General features: G+C 41.6%; 1 protein-coding gene across 2 annotated transcripts; it reads right to left on the bottom strand.

The window, feature by feature from the left end:
- Positions 1 to 7,559: 7,559 nt before the first annotated feature.
- On the bottom strand, positions 7,560 to 15,652 carry LOC146613184 (uncharacterized). 2 transcript variants are annotated; one of them, XR_014907063.1, is made up of 3 exons: positions 14,500 to 15,652; positions 11,681 to 12,322; positions 7,560 to 7,796 (listed from the first exon to the last, which is right to left on the bottom strand). XR_014907063.1 is itself a non-coding variant. In XM_085378429.1 (2 exons), the coding sequence occupies exons 1-2, from the start codon at positions 15,487 to 15,489 to the stop codon at positions 11,783 to 11,785; spliced, it is 1,530 nt and encodes a 509-aa protein (XP_085234555.1). In that variant the 5' UTR covers positions 15,490 to 15,652; the 3' UTR covers positions 11,643 to 11,782. The 2 variants fall into 2 exon arrangements, 1 of the variants encoding a protein (XP_085234555.1); XM_085378429.1 differs by lacking the exon at positions 7,560 to 7,796 and having other exon boundaries at positions 11,643 to 12,322.
- Positions 15,653 to 16,186: the final 534 nt, after the last annotated feature.

Below are 16,186 nucleotides of genomic sequence, written 5' to 3' on the forward strand. Positions count from 1 at the left end.
AATTATTTAGCCTCGTCTCATTTAAAAAAAATAAAATAAAATAAAAATGAAAAATGAATTAACCCCATGTGATGTCTGTGTTATGTGTGTAAGGTCGGGGGGGGGTGGTCCCATTTTCACTGCAGGGCAACCTGCTTGTGACAAATAAAGCTTGATTGATTCTGATTCTGAATTAAATTGAATTAAAAAAAAACTCTGATACACTGATAATGTATCTTGTTAGCCCAAATCTGATCTGTGTGCATTTTCATCTCACTATATTTCTTGTTTTCTTGCATTTCTTGTCTTTATTTGAGCCCTGCTCTGCTCTTTCCCCCTTTGGCTCTGTGTTTCGGGGGGCTGGTTAGACCCATTAGCACCTAGCTGTTGTAGCTGCCTCTGAGATAAACACTGCAGTTGTTCATCATGCTGTATTTTTCCATCCAGAACCTAAACAGACCAGGAAACAATACTCCATCAGCCAAGCACTGAGCACCTCTGGCATTAACTGCATCCTACTCATGTATTATTTTTGGTAGGACTAGACAAACTGGAGGTGGCAATACTTGCAGACGGTGTTGTTCTTGGTTTGAATCTGTGTCTGACATTCCAAACTCACTCCAGTATCTACAACAGCGGCACAGCCAACAGCTCAGCCAGTGCACTTTTGGTCTGACAAGATTCATAGACAGGATGTGCAGAAAGGCCAAGACTTGGACAGCAGGCTGAGACGTGGCCTTTGTCAAAGTCCACTGGGCTTCAGGTTCTGCAGACATTAACTAACATCCAGCCTTACAGACTAAAATGAGTGCCCAGAGGATTGATGGTAGTTTCCTTGTCCTAACATATTTGGCTTACAAGTTATATTTCAGTCAAGAATAACAGCTGAAAACAAAATAAGCTTTTACTTTCTTGCCCAGCCCTTTGAGAAAGCAGGGTGATCCTGTATCTTCATTAAGAAAATATTCCGACAGTTACAGTCTGGAAAGAGTTAGTATTCACTCCTTCAGCATATTATTGAATCTAGAGGACTAAATCATGCAATGATGAATAAATGGCTTACAGTTCAAAGTGCTGACTCAGTTAGTGGACCGTGAATGTGTCAAGAGATAGAAACTAATAACTTTTCTAAAGAAAAACAAATGTCTTCATGTTTCTGAACAGGAAGGAGGTGCTGCTTTTTCCTGTTAACCCTGCAACGCCACGTGTATCATGTTTGATACATGAGTTTTTGAGCCTTCAGTGTACTTTTTCTCCCCAAAAAACGAAATAAATTGCACAAATTATTTTTAAGCAATCAATGAAAATATCTGGACATAACAAATATGATGCAAATCATAACTTGTGAATATTTAATTTCTTCTTTTTTTATTTGACATAAGGTTCAGTAAAAACTCAGTGTTCAAAAACGCTGAATTATTTCATGGATCAGCCTTTACAATGTTAGATTACATTTTAAAATTAAGGTTAATTAAGGTTAATCTCTTAACCTCAAGAGACCCGAGCTATTGTTTAACAAAGTATGAAGCATCTCATAGAGCAGAAGTATAAGGCACAGAAAAGTTTAAATGTGATGTCCCCCATGTAAGGACAGACAATTTTAGGGAGAGAATTGTGCTATTGCTTTTCTTTTTCTGCAACTTTTTAATTATTTTGGGTTTAAAGCATTTTTTAAATAATGGAAATAATTGAACAAACCTTAAATCTTCTTCAAACCCAGCTGACTTTAGTAGTTAAGTAGTTCATCCTGTTTTGAGCTAAAGACACCATTCATATGGCCTCAATACCTTGAACTCTTAAAGCTGTATTAAGTTCAAATCTTTGGGGGGTTTTAAATGATGATAGCTTAAGTTTCATGTCAATTTCAGTATGAGTTTTTAATGTATTTCCAGTTAGAGTGGGTGACATCAGCAATGATATTGCCCAATGAACATTTTCAGCTCTTTCATTTTACAACCTTTTTCTACTTCAGCTCTTTTTACTCCTACATTTTTAATCCACCTACACATTTGCCCTTCAAATAGTAGACATTTTGGTGCTCTCTTTGTGGTCTTTCACAAAATGTCCTTTAAAAGATAGACTGACTTATAATGTTTCCTCCATATTCACTCAAATTCACTCCAAAGTTAACTTGTTTCCTCTCTCTTTAGAAAAAACAGAAGTGGAGGCACTTTTAAAACAGCAATTTCTGTGCCATTTTTAGTGTTATTAACACTAAAAAAGAAAGTGTATGGACTACCTCAGTAACACATCCTTGTGCTCATAATGGCAAAAAATGTTTTCACTAAGAGCTGCTGTCTTTGTCTAGCAAGGAGCTATTCTAGGATCCTTCAGCAGGATTTTCTGTGCATTTCTGTGTCCCACTCTATTTGATGGAGAGAAGTAAACACAGCCATCACTGAGAAACAAACTGTGACCAGATTACCAACATGCTTTCACGTTGATTGACTTATTAGGTACTCCTGTGGCCACTCTGTGAAGTGCACTTTGGCCATTTTATTAAGTATAACTTTGGCCACTTTTTTGGATACACTGGTGGTAATAAAATGTCCCAACCTTTTTTTGAGACATGGCAGTTCAGCTCCATGCTCCAGAGAAAATCATTTAGATACAGAACCTTTTAGCCTTTAATGCACTTCGACTCCTTGATATGATTTACATTTTCTCTAAGCTGCATTTTGAAGCTAAAGCTAAGCTTCAAAATGCAGAAATCCAAAACCATTGGGTGATCTCACAGTAGCTACAAACATATTTATGCCGTCTCTGAATTTTCGCATGGAAGCGATGGTGTAAAAAAACCCTGTTTCCAGTACCAGGCATTTGCTGCTTTGATTGAAGCTGTGTCTTTTTAAAGTCTGTCATGTGCTATTTAAGATAAATAGCCCCCCCAGAAATAATCAGCAGCCATTTTTGGTTTCTCAATTCATGTGCAGAATATCTTCGAGCTAAGTTTTTCAAAACTCCCAGTGTACACTACAGCCCATGGGCTCACACCAAATATATTTAAACTCTTCAGGAAAGAATCACTTGGCAATAGGATTAGGATCGGATTTTTTTCATAGCAAGTAATCCAAACCATGCAGCAGCATATTAATAACTAACCTAGACCTGAGCATGGATCATCTCAGACGCTCTCCTGTCTGTGTTAGGATGCCTGGGTCGCCGACCCAGGGTTTTTGAGTTTATGATATTATTTATACTGTCTAGTTTTTGGTTTCTTTGAGTTCTGTCTTATGGCTTAGGTCTCTGTCTTCTTTAGTTGCTCTGTCTCCCCTATCACCTGCATCCCCTTGTCTAGGTCGCGATCTACCGTTTTCCTAGCTGTGTGTTCTGTCATTCCTCCGGTGTAAGTTTATTTTGATTTTTCCAGTTATGTTATATTTGAGTTTAACATTAAAGTTGTTTTGAGTTCACATCTGTCTCCGGAGTCTGCACCTTGGGTCCTATTCCTGCCTGCACACAGCCACACCTAACAGTCTGAAGTTTGGTCTCTTTTCAGCATCTTCTTCCTTCCACATGATGTTTGTCTCAGGCAGTTCAGGCACTGAACATAAACTTTGGTTACGAACAATTTAACCCTCATACTAGATCTTCACTGTGCTCATTTTTTATATTAGCCTAACCGTAGCTCTGTAGCTAGCCACCAGGTAGCATGTCATTACTAAGGTTTTTAACACAACATCATGCACACATTGCTCAGAGCTGTCCAACCACTGGTTTCTTGAGAAACGTGTACTCAGCAACAGTGGTTATTTGTGAAGAAGGTGCTACACCAAAAAGCTTAGAGTTCTTCATGTTTCTCTGTAAATATTCGCTAACTTCCTGTACTGTGTACATTTGAAGAAGTGCGATGGAAATTAGAAATGCAGACTAGCTGCACACTTTTTAACATGTTGCTGTATTTGCCTGCAGTTTGTCTGCAAATGCTCACTAAAAACGAGCTGAGTGGTAACACTACTTGAAAAAGTGTGACGCAAACCAAAGAAAATAAAAGTTAAAGTTGTTCCTCAGCACTGCAGTGAACATGTTTCAAAGGGTGTTGGTAGTTAGCAAGAATTATCACGAACTGGCTCAAATTATGTAACAAGGAAAGAGTCCACACAAATTGGTTACTTAAATATAAAATAATTTAGAAAACACAATCTAAGGCACAAAGATCACTAATGGGTTGATGTCAGGATGAGTACAAGAGAGGAACTGAACAGTTCATCTGGGCCCGCTTTATAGGCTGTAAGACACTTACCTGCATTAGCTGACAATCCTCCCATGCCAGGCAATCAACAGCAGGTCATGGCTTTCATGAGTCTGGGTCGTAACAGGATTTTTACAGACAACCATGGCAATCTGCCAGTAACCGAAACAATCACTCAGAGGCTTTTGCCAACCAGTCCCTAGCAACAGGTGGTTGTCAGATGGTTGTTGGCCTGTGTCACTTGATTATAAATTATCGTCACGATTGTCACCAGTGTTGGTCAACTTACTTGAAAAAAGTAATCAGTAACTAATTACTGATTACTTCCCCCAAAAAGTAATCCCATTACTTTACTGATTACTTATTTTCAAAAGTAGTTCGTTACTTAGTTACTTAGTTTACTTTTTAAGACATGATTTATCCCCTAAATGGGTGATAAAGCAAGGATGATCTGATATCCTCGTGTTGGTGTTGTTCCCAGACCATCATGAAAATGTTGTTCCAGGTTCAACATTGCAAGTGACCAATCACATTGTTGTGACGTTATTTCTTTGCGCGCCAAGCCATTCGTGCATTTATGAAATTCCAATGTTGCAAGGACAATATCAATTCTGCTTACTGTTTATTAAAGGGTTAGGGTTAGGGTTAGGGTCAGGGTCCGTTGATCGGCGGACAGAGGCGGTTTCACGCAGCTTAAGTACAGTTTTTTGTTTTACGGTTTTTCCCGAAGTCGCAAAAGTATGAGGTCACAACATTCTGATTGGTCACTTGCAATGTTGATCCTGGAACAACATTTAGTATGATGATCTGGGAACAACACCAACACGAGGATATCAGATCAACCATAAAGCGGAATAGCTTTAGCTTCAGCCCAATTCTACTTTTTCTGCATAATCCATCATATAAAATGTAATCAAATGAAAAAGTCTCTTTTTAAAACTTGTTTTATTAGTTTTAATCTTTTAACTCTACGCATGAAGCAAACATTAGATTATATGCAATATTCTCTGACTGGAAGAAATTTGTTTAACATTTAAACCCATTTTCTGCACATTGCAGCACATAAAATATTTCTTTGTGTTTACACTCACTCTTTCAAATAGATGCACGTAAAACACAGCAGAAAATAAATAAAATCAAAGACCCAGCAGTCCTGTTGCTCTATTTTCACCTGTATAGCAGGGGTGGGGCAGGCGGAGGTTTGCCCTGGTGCAGGTGTGCCACAGCGGTCAGTGGAAGGATACGGCAGTTTCTCTGTGAATTTCACATTCCAGCAGCAGCGTATTTGGTGCTTGCTCGACGTTTAGGGGATTTTTCGCTGTAAAAAGTTTTCTTCCCACTCAGTGAGCAGTGGACACTAATGTTTTTGTCACTTTTTACAGAATCAAACTCAAAGTAAGGTCAGTACTTCCACGCTTTAAACGCTGCACTCCATATATTATCCATTTTTGATCTGCACACAGCTGTTGCCACAAACGTTGCACTCGCTTATGTCATTGTCATGAGACACTTGCAGAAAAAATCCGGGTTTTAGTAACGCAGTGTGCTTACGGGAAAGTAACAGTAATCTAATTACCTTTTTTGCAATAGTAATGTACTCCCTTTACTCGTTACTCGAAAAAAGTAATCGGATGACAGTAACTCGTTACTGCCCATCTCTGATTGTCACACATCCAAAATGGGGGTCTGTTGAATAAAAAATGCCTTTTGGAAACATGTATGTAAGTAAATGTTTTCTACAGTCATTGGTTCAGTTATTCTAGCTAGCCTAACTTCACTATCCCTGAAAAGATTCCTGCTAATTAGCTTTCCATGTTTATATCCAAAGTTATAGCGGTGCTGTGTTTTAGAAATTCTTAAGTCAGAACGTGGTTTTTCATTTTTAGATGTAAACTGGTCTGCTCACTCCTCTGCTAAACCTTGTAAATCCTTATTTACATGCATGGCTGGATTTTGAACTTTATCGTAACACCTTGATGAAGTTCTGAAGTAATCTGTTTAACTCTCAGTGCTAATGGCTGATATCCTCAGAGGCATTAGCTTTAAACCTGGAGATGGTGCTTTAAATCAATCTCATGAACTTAAAAAATGATCTCGTTCAGCTAATCAACATGGCCAGAACTGAGGAGTGCATTTTCCTCTGTGTGTAAATCAACATTCAGAACCAGTTGTTTAAAAATTACCGTGGCGTTTGAGTGTTAAATCCACTGCCTAAAGTGCTGAGCTGGAGAGCTTGACAGACAGCTAGAGTTGGGTTAGTATATTCAACTGTAATGATTTTTGGCTTAACACTGAGCTGTTGAGGTGTGCTAGGAATTTATCATTATTTTCTTTGTTTATTTGCAAACTTGAGAAACACTTCAGGTCAGATCAGATTATAAAACCCATAATTTAAAAAAAATCTTTGGCTACAGCGTTATTGTATATTGTTACCAGACAATGGTGCAATACAAGGCCCTGCTTGAGGGGCCAAAAAATATTTTTAATTTTTAATGTTGACAAGTTAATAACAGCCTCTGGCACATGACCTTCCCCATCTATCCACAGCAGCTTATCAACTCTTTACAACCTTGCCTCCCAGTCACACAGCACAATTACTTACACCGATTCAGGCTGCAGACAGTGAGTGACAAAACACCCAGGACAGTTAACAGTTTGCATGCTCCATCTGTCACTGTAGCTTTCCATCAGCGATACGGGCACGGAAAGAGGCCAAGAAACTGGGATATTTTGTAAGGGAGCTGGATTGTAGTGGCTCTCAGAGGAAGCAACAAGCGCTTGGATAGCAGCAGGCGCTTGCAAGAGGAGAGTGGTGAAATTCTCAGACAAGATTTGAAAAACAGAGACACAGACGCTGGCATTGCTGGCCATGGATACAGCCTCAAGCGCGCTGACAGAATAAGGCCATGAGAGATCACACACTGCCATCTCCAGATCAGGCCCAGAAGTATTCCTACAACAGCTCCTCTCACTTCAGTCAGGCTCAGCGAGTGTATAAATCATTTCTCAGAGGCAGGGGTAATAAAATGCTGGTGTCATTTCTTTTATTTCATATTTAATATTTAGTGGGACATTCAGCAGTCAGTGAAACTTATCAAGAATCAGATGATTAAGATGTTGGATTTATTTGCATGAGGAAGGTGCAGGAAAATCAAAAGTATTGCCATTTAATTTTAGCTTCCTCTATCCTCACTTTCTTTCCTCTTGTACTTTAAAAGCCATGTTACAGAGAGAAATAGTTGATATGGAAAATATCTTCACCATAGTTTATATGATATAAATCTTAATATAGTACAGGTAGTATCCAGACTAGTATAAGCTGCCTGAAAATAGATAATCTTTTTCAATATAAAAATAGTAGAAATAAATACTGTCATGAAAAGCTACCTTTATGTTTCAGGTTGATGGTTGTTGAGAATAAGTTTGCAGTTTATCCTTGTCATTACTTTCTCACACATTTAAATTCTCAAACAGTTCGACTGCCTCTCCTCCACACTTGTGCGCTCACGTGACGTGCAGTCACAGGTCGACTCTCGGGGGAGCTTTCCCTTTGGAAATAACCCCACCTTCAGGCCGTGCTCTGTTTCCACCAGCTGACAGCTCGTCTCAGTGGCATCAGCTCCTGCTGGAAACATCACATCAGAGAAGAGGGGAAAAAATTATTTAAATGCAGAACTCAGCACCTCAGTGAGCTCAGGCTTGGTGCCGCCTGCCCTTCCCGGTGAAACACAGTACATTCATATTAACTATGCTTCTTCTCAAGGCTTTTTGTGCCGCATTACTCATTGGTGGAGCCATGGAAACAGAGCGTAAGTCTGTGCTGTACTGACAGTGAGGCAGTGTGTGTAGTGTCGTGTGTGTGTGTCCTTGTGAGTCATGTTGCTGACTTGTAAAGAAGCACCTCAAACATGGCTTTTATCAAACTTGTGAGAAGAGTTTTGTGTCTGTTTCAGAGAAAGCCGCGGTAGGTTTCTGGCTTTCAGAGGAACGATATTTCTGCCATGGAGTGTTTTTTTTTTTGGAAGTGGTCACGGTCGAGTTTATAAAGGATGCTCCTGATCTGACTCCCTTTTTTTATTTGTAACCAAGGCAGCAGTGAAAGGATAAAATACAAACAGCATACACTAAACACACAGAACATGAGGTGCACATTTTTAAAGTTAAACTTTTAATAGAAAAAGTGTTTCAGGACTTAATCAGATCTATTTACTTCCTGCACAGACTATACTCATTTTTAAATTTCCATCCTTTTTTAAATGTAAACTGGGAAAGAAAATCTACAGTCCAACCTCAGTAAACTGTAACAACAAATAGGCACAATCTCATTGTCAAAGAAGCCAGCCACGGATGCTTTGTTTTACTAGCTTTACCCTTTTATTTCTGTTTGGTTTTTATGCCAAACTTTCCCTTTGCCTTCTTGTTGGTCTGCATGACTTTATTCCTTTCTGTTCCTCCCAGTTTTATTTTGAAAGTTACCTAATGTGGCTCTACAAGTTCTTAATGGTTAAATCCTTTAGGAAGGAAGGAAGTCTCACTGAGATCAAGAGCTCTCTTTCAACCGTGGACAAAAAGCACACACAAAACTTGAGACAGACACACCAAAAAACAACCCATTATGCAATTTTTTTAACCTTCTCCCACTTATAGGCAGCAGTTTTTAAAAATTCAGGGTGAATCAGAGGTACGGCTAATGACCAGACACTGTAAGTACTGTGTTTCAGTTCAATCAAAGAGCAGAGGGAAGCAATCCGTCTTTGCAGCAGGGCCTTGTAAATAAACATCATATTTCATGATAATGCTGCTCTCTTTGATTCTCCAGTGGGCCCACCTCACTTTTTAATACAAGATGCAATGATGAGTAAGAAAAGAAACGCCTGTGATAAATTTGGGCCTTTGTTTTCTTCCCGCTGATTGAGTTCACCTGTGCTTTTTTGCCCTTCTCCCTGGTGTGTGCTTAGCCTTTGGCTTTTCTCATTTCACTAATTTGTGCCTCCTCCTCTCCTCCATATTCCCGCCTATGACAATCAATCTCAGTGCGCCGTGCTGAAGGATGTCTCAATTCCTAAAATGCATCATAGCCAAGCTAAGCCAAGCCAACTTTATTTATATGGTACTTTTAAAAGAAAAAAGCATGTGCTGATCAAAGTGCTTAAAAATAAAATTAAAGACAAAAATAAATAAATAGTTAATTAATAATAAATAAATAAATATATTTAAAAATGGAAAAGTACTGGCAAAAAGCACCTACAAACCGATGATAGGAGAGGGACTTTTTATACAACTCATCTTTTTCATTCAGTTTGTTTAAGTTTAAGATGATCAAACTTTCTGCCCTTCACTCTTCTCTGTGAGATTAAAAAAAAGGTTTAATAACTTGTCAACTTTCTCCATGTTATGAATTTAAAAGTGTTGCTAAATATAAAACATGAGCACTCTTAAACCTGAGACTATAAAATACAGCAGTAGTTGGACTATAACAAAATAATTTATGACACAATTGTGCCATGAAGTTGCTTTAAAGGCAGTGATCAAATATGCAGCTCAACCTGCTGTAGTGACCTCTTACAAGTAAGGGAGCAGCTTATTCATAATGAATTACCACAGTTGAAACCACTATTTGTAAATGTACAACTGTATCACTCATTATCTGTTTGAATGACCTCTGGTTTGTTTAAAGCCAGTTCAACCGGTTTTCTCATAAATGACAAACTAGCTAATAGTGATATCAATAAAATACATCAATACGTATCATTCTTGTTAAATATTAATAAATAAACATCATTAATAATAAAAAAAACAAAGCGTAAACCCTAATTGAAGTTAGACATAATGCTGTATATAACACATTCACCTATGAGTCCTCGCAAAGATACAACCAGGCAACTGTCCCCACTGGCCAGGATGTAATTTTTTCTTGCCGGCACTTTTACAAAAAAATCCAGTGATCAACTTTGAGCCTTAAACATTCCTCCTGTAAATGTCTTACCTTTAATTTTTGCGCAGTAAATGAGGTATTTAGTGTTAGTCATGCACGTCATAGGAACTGATCACGTTAAAGGAAGCTAATTGAAAATCTTTTAGCGATAAATAAAAGGAGTCAAGGAAAAACTTATGGAGGCACAGAATGTCTTATGCTTGTCATTTTGACACTGAACCTGCTCTAGATGACTAATTCAAATGACTCAGACCTTTAAAATGTCAACAGCAACGATGCTTTGAAAAACTGTGAAAGGACAGTGTTGAGCGGACGAGCTATGTTACACTTACACCCTCATCTCATTCAACTGAAAGAATGTTCAAAGGCGCACGCCTTGCCGACCCTTTTCATCTGCCTGTCAGATTCGACCTGAAGCTGCAGCCTTGGATGTGCGCCTCTTCCTGCAGCAGTGGATGTGGAGTGCTTCTGTTTATATGGACATCACAAATAAATCCAAAGTTTGCCTCATTTTGTTTTGGCACATGGCCGGGGGGTGGGGTGGTGGGGGTTTATGATTAAAACCAGACTGTGCTTGCCCGACTCGAAGCCAGAAAAATAGATTGTAGTTACGCATACTCTGCACAAGAGGGAAGTACAGAAACACGCACGTGTCTTCAGCATCTGCAAAGGTGGACTCTTAAAACCAGTGCTTAACTCTATATCTGCTGTCTAATTTTCTGCCTCTGCTACAGGGACTTTTTCACAGAGTCACCTTGTTATTAAGTCTGGCTCTGTGATGATACATCTGTCTGTGGCATGAGAAGAAAGGCTCAGTCCCACCTCATCAGCCCATAACAGTAAATTATGCCAGCTCTGAGGCAGAGCTATGATCTTCCTGTAAATCTAATGACGACCTTTTTTTTGTCACATGGTTGCAGTCAGGCGGCTGTGGGGTCTTCTTTTGCCAGTAACGGCTGAGCTCCTGCCAAGTTCAAGTTCCCTCGAAGTTATGACTAAGGTACACTGCAAAAAAAAGTCTCAAGATTTAAGGCCGTCACATTCAATATATTAAAGTGCTTTTTTAAGCCAAAATAACAGCAATGAGTAATAATCAACAGCTAATTGCATTTCGCAAGATCAGAAATTTCTCAAATCTACTCGTAAAAGAAGAATTTTACTTCAGCGAATGAAATTTTCTCACCCTGTTGACTAATTGCAACCACATGTGTAACCAGACTCAAGAATGAACTCTAATTTCTCATTTCACTTGCCAAGACAGACACGTTTTGCAGTGTAGTGAAGACTGGGAAATCATGTGACATCAACAAAAGCAGACGCATAACAATCCCTTCGCTGCCGCCCACACACAGACACCGCGCACTCGCGCGCGCACACAAAAACACATATATCAAACACATACATCCTTTTTTGTAAAAAGGGAGGAACGCTGCAATTCATTTACTGCCTTTAAACCCTGCGCTGCCAGTAAACAGAGCCAACGTAATCAGCAGTGAGCCCGGACAGAAACATCAACATTGTAAAAGAAGAGCGAGAGAGAGACAGGGAGGAAAAAAAAGTTCCTCTAAACGTACCATTAATTGTTCCCCTGCCTGGTCCCTCTTTGACCTCCAGTCACTACAGCAGGGTCTCATGTTTCAGGCCCCCATGGCACTGGAGGACACCACCCCCCTCCTTCACACCATGCTGGTGCTCTGGCGACCTCTACTAGGGTAGGCAGGGGTCCTCACAGGCTTGGGAGGTGGGTATGGGCCCTTCCCACAGCGGCCGTTTTGGGGGTAAGGCGGAGGCTTTTGAGTTCTTAGATTGGAGGTGCTGTTCCCTATGATGACCTTAGGGTCTAGGGTCTGCGGGTGGGGTTCGGGACGAGCTTGGCCTGTGTGGTTGGAGTCTTTCGAGGGGTACAGGTGAGGCGGGTGGCCGTTCAAACCTGGCTTTTCGTGGTCCTTAATTAGATTGGGCGGGGTGAAGTGGCTGGTCTTCACTACCGACGCCATGTGGACAGGAGAAGGAGAGTTAGATCTGAGGATGACGCGGTCTTCATCGACGTGCTGTGATGCCTGAACTGAAGCTGGCTTGTGATTGGGCAGCATGGTGACCCTGAGGTCTCCTGAATGTGTTGAGTCGTGAAAGTTATTGGATGACCCCTGAGCGATGCAGGGCGGCTCCTCACTGAGGTCGATATTCGCTGTGAGACGATCAATCTGCTCAACCACCTGAATGAAAATAGAGAGAAATACATATGAACAAACTGCAGTGGAGTTTCAGTTACAGTACTTTGTTTGTGTACTTGCATTTTTATTCGACTTTCTGCTGCAGTTTGCTGGTCTGTAGCATTCATGTGTCAACGAAATGCCACAATCATCCCAGGAGTGGACATCTGAACAAGGTCAAACTGTGTAATGCTCAGAGAAGTTTAAAACAACCCAATCTCTACACCTACAGATCTCAGTTAGCATGTTGAATATAATATTAATATTGGGGCGACCGTGGCTCAGGGGGGTTGGGAAGCGCATCTGTAACCGGAAGGTTGCCGGTTCGATCCCCAGGCTCTCTGTCCTGGTCGTTGTGTCCTTGGGCAAGACACTTTACCCTATTGCCTACTGGTGTTGGCCAGAGGGGCCGATGGCGCGATATGGCAGCCTCGCTTCTGTCAGTCTGCCCCAGGGCAGCTGTGGCTACAACCGTAGCTTGCCTCCACCAGTGTGTGAATGTGAGAGTGAATGAATAGTGGCATTGTAAAGCGCTTTGGGTGCCTTGAAAAGCGCTATATAAATCCAATCCATTATTATTATTATTAAACTTCATGAAGGTACAATTGCTCTAAGACTGAACCAATATGGCTTCTGTGGAAGAGTTTAGGAGAAAGACTTCGCTTTTCAGCATGGTTTAAGTTCAAGACTCCACACCTCTGGGCAGATGACACCAAAGTTGAGACGTCATAATTCACAGCACCACAGTTGGAGAAAACCAAACACAGCATATCAACACAACCTCACGTCAAGCACGATGGTGGGGAGGTGATGAGTTGGACTTGTTTTACAGCCACAGGACCTGGGCACCTTTTACCATCAAGTCAACCACGAACTCCTCTGTATCCCAAAGTACTTTAGAGCCAAATATGAGGACATCTGTCAGACAGATAAAGCTTGACCGAAACTGGGTCATACAACATGACGATGATCCCCACTGCACAGCTGCAAATCTACAGCAGGATGGCTAAAAAAGTAAAGAATCAAGGTGTTGCAATGGCCCAGAGTCCAGACCTCAACCTGCTGTGTCAAAATGCTGAAGTGGTATTTTAAGAGAGCTGTGCATAAACAAATGCCCGCAAACCTCAATGACTTGAAGCAACATTGTAGATTTTGCCAAAATTCCTCCACAACAACAAGTGAGACTGAAAAGTCACACAGAACACAATCACTTCAAGTTACTGCCGCTAAAAGTGCTTCTACAAGGGACTGAATAATGGTTTACACTTCATGTTTCGTGTGAAAACTTTAAAAACGTAAAAAAATCTACATTTTTTTATTTCTTCCTAACCTATTGCTCCACCTTAATACCAGTCACATGCTACATACATCAGTATTAGCACATGCTGTTGATAGCTGTAGCTCTTCGAGGCCATAACACTTTAGTTTGGAGACTTTTGTGGGCTTTTGAATGCAGGAATTTGTTTTTACATTTTGGTATTTGTACTGAAGTAATGGATCTGAAAGCTTCTTCCTCCGCTGCCAAACTCTATTTCTAACTACAACAGATTGAGACAATTTAACCAATTAGTCAAATCAAAGCTCTTTTTTGTCTCTGGATCTCTTTTGTTTACAACTGTCTCAGTTCACTATTATGGCGGTTTTTATTTGTAACAGCAAAATGCCAGACCTTGCACCAACGCAGTCAGCTGTGAATCAATGCCATTTTACAGCTGCATGCAAAATGGATACTGTAAGAGCAGGGCATAATTTAGTAACAGTCTCAAGCCAGGCTTTTTAATGTGCTGCCCGGAACGCTGCCAATTTCGGCAGCGTTTTTCAAAAGGTCAGAGCAAATCGTTCTCAATCACTGCTTCGGTAGGAGATGATGACTGAGTTGCAAACAATGCAGTCAGCATGCACACACACACACATACACATACACACGTATACACAAGGACACATATAATGACATGCTCTTCATGAACGTGCACTCAGAGATACACGACCTGTGTCAATCTGTTCTGCACAGTGGATTGTTATGTCAGCATCTGAGCTTTGTGTTAATCCTTTTAAATGTCACAGTTTCCAGGAGAGAATTGATGAAAGACTGGGTCATCTGCACCAGATGCAGGTTTTTCTATATTAGACACCTGATGTACACGTAAGGATTATACAGTTATAATAATAGACCCTCCTACCTCTTTCATCTCGACGTGAACTTGCTTCAAACCCCCCAACACATCCTCCAGATCTGTCACCACTTGTCGAATTTGATCCCTCACCAAATCCTGCCGTCTCTTTTGCTTTGTCACCTCCAAACCCTGGAGCTGGTGGTTGTTTCCGGATGGTGATTTTGAGGTTTCTGGACTGGGGATGTCGGAAGGAGGGATGTAGGACCCCTTCCGTCTGCTTTGGTTCAAATTCTTTTGTGGGACCTCAGTGGGGAAAAAGCCACCACATCCATTCAAACCCTCCTCTGATCCACCCTTCAGTCTCCCTGGGTCCTGATGGCTATCTCCTTCCTCCCCTCCCTCGGTGAACACAGGCCTCGGTCTACAGTGGCCATTTGGCATGTGCAAATGGCCCAGTTGGGGATTGTATAGGTCCAAATGATGGTTCTCAAAGTTGCATCCATCGCTTTCCTCCTCATCCACAGAGACGTACCTGACAGTCCTCCTGTGTCTGTACCCCTGACCTTTGACCTGAAGATGAGGGAGAGGATGTGGTATCCCAGCGTTAAAGGGGTGTGCCCTGCTGTTGCTGCGCACCACACAGCCACACTGTTCTCTGACAGATGAATAGTGTCTCACCCCAGGCTCCAGTGGGTAGTTCCACTGGGCAGCGTTCAACTCCCAGGGGAAGACTTGGCTCAAGTCATCTGACTGGCTATAAGGGCCCTGCCCTGCAAACACAGACCTCCTCTGTGGGCTGTGATGACCACTTTTCTCAACTCTGTCCACCACGAAAGCTCTACCTCCTACATCTTTAACCCGAGGAGCCCGGGTGTCTCTCCTGAAGTCCAGCGATGGGTGGTCTGTCTGTCTGGGTGATGCTGGTTGATATCCCAGTCCACCGTGATGGCCGTACGGCTCATAGTGGATGCAGTGCTGGCAGGGGCATGGGGCAGGATTGTTGCTGTGCTGAAGAAATCGTTGGTGTCCCGTTGCTTGTGCGCCTTCTGTGTACATGTCCGAAGAAGTCCAAAGACTTGCGTCGAAAACGACTTAGAAAACAACTGGTTTCCTCCCCTCCCAGCTCTCTCCAGCCCAGTCATTCACTCGCTCTGTTTTCCTCATCTGCGTCTTCCCACAAGAAAACTTTTCACCAGCTCTTTTTTTTTAACTCTCTACCCAAGACTCCCTCCCCTTCCTTCCTGCCTGTTGTTTCCTTTCGTCTTCACTTCTGTAGTTAGTAATCTTTGCGTAGGTACTTTCCCTATACCCTCTTTCTCCTACTTCTCGTAACTTTTTCTTACTCCTTCTTCCTCACCCTGTAGCCCTCTCTCCTGCACGGGGCCCCTCTCCACCTCCCTCCCTCTCTCTCTGTCTCTCGTTCTACCTCTCCCGCCTCGTTGTTCTGTCTCATTTGCTGCTGCAGGCTTTCAGTCCCCCTCTCTCTCTCTCTCTCTCTCTCTCTCTCTCTCTCTCTCTCTCTCACTCTGGCAGTGTATTTCCCGTTTCCTCCCCTCCCCTCTCCCGCTCTCTTCTCTTTCTCCACCTCTTACTCCGTCTCTTGCCTCTGGTATATTCTCTCACTTCGTCGGCTGTACCTGAATTTGAGAATTTCTTCTTCACCCACCACCTGAAATCCTGCAGCTTTGTGAGGCTCCTCCGTTAAAGGACTCCATGGATCTCTGTCTCTGAGAGAAGCGCGTGAAAGAGTCCC

This window comes from Diplotaxodon limnothrissa, linkage group LG18, assembly GCF_057381915.1.
Source record: "Diplotaxodon limnothrissa isolate DT_005_m linkage group LG18, D_limnothrissa_male_GT1.1, whole genome shotgun sequence".
NCBI lineage: Eukaryota > Metazoa > Chordata > Actinopteri > Cichliformes > Cichlidae > Diplotaxodon > Diplotaxodon limnothrissa.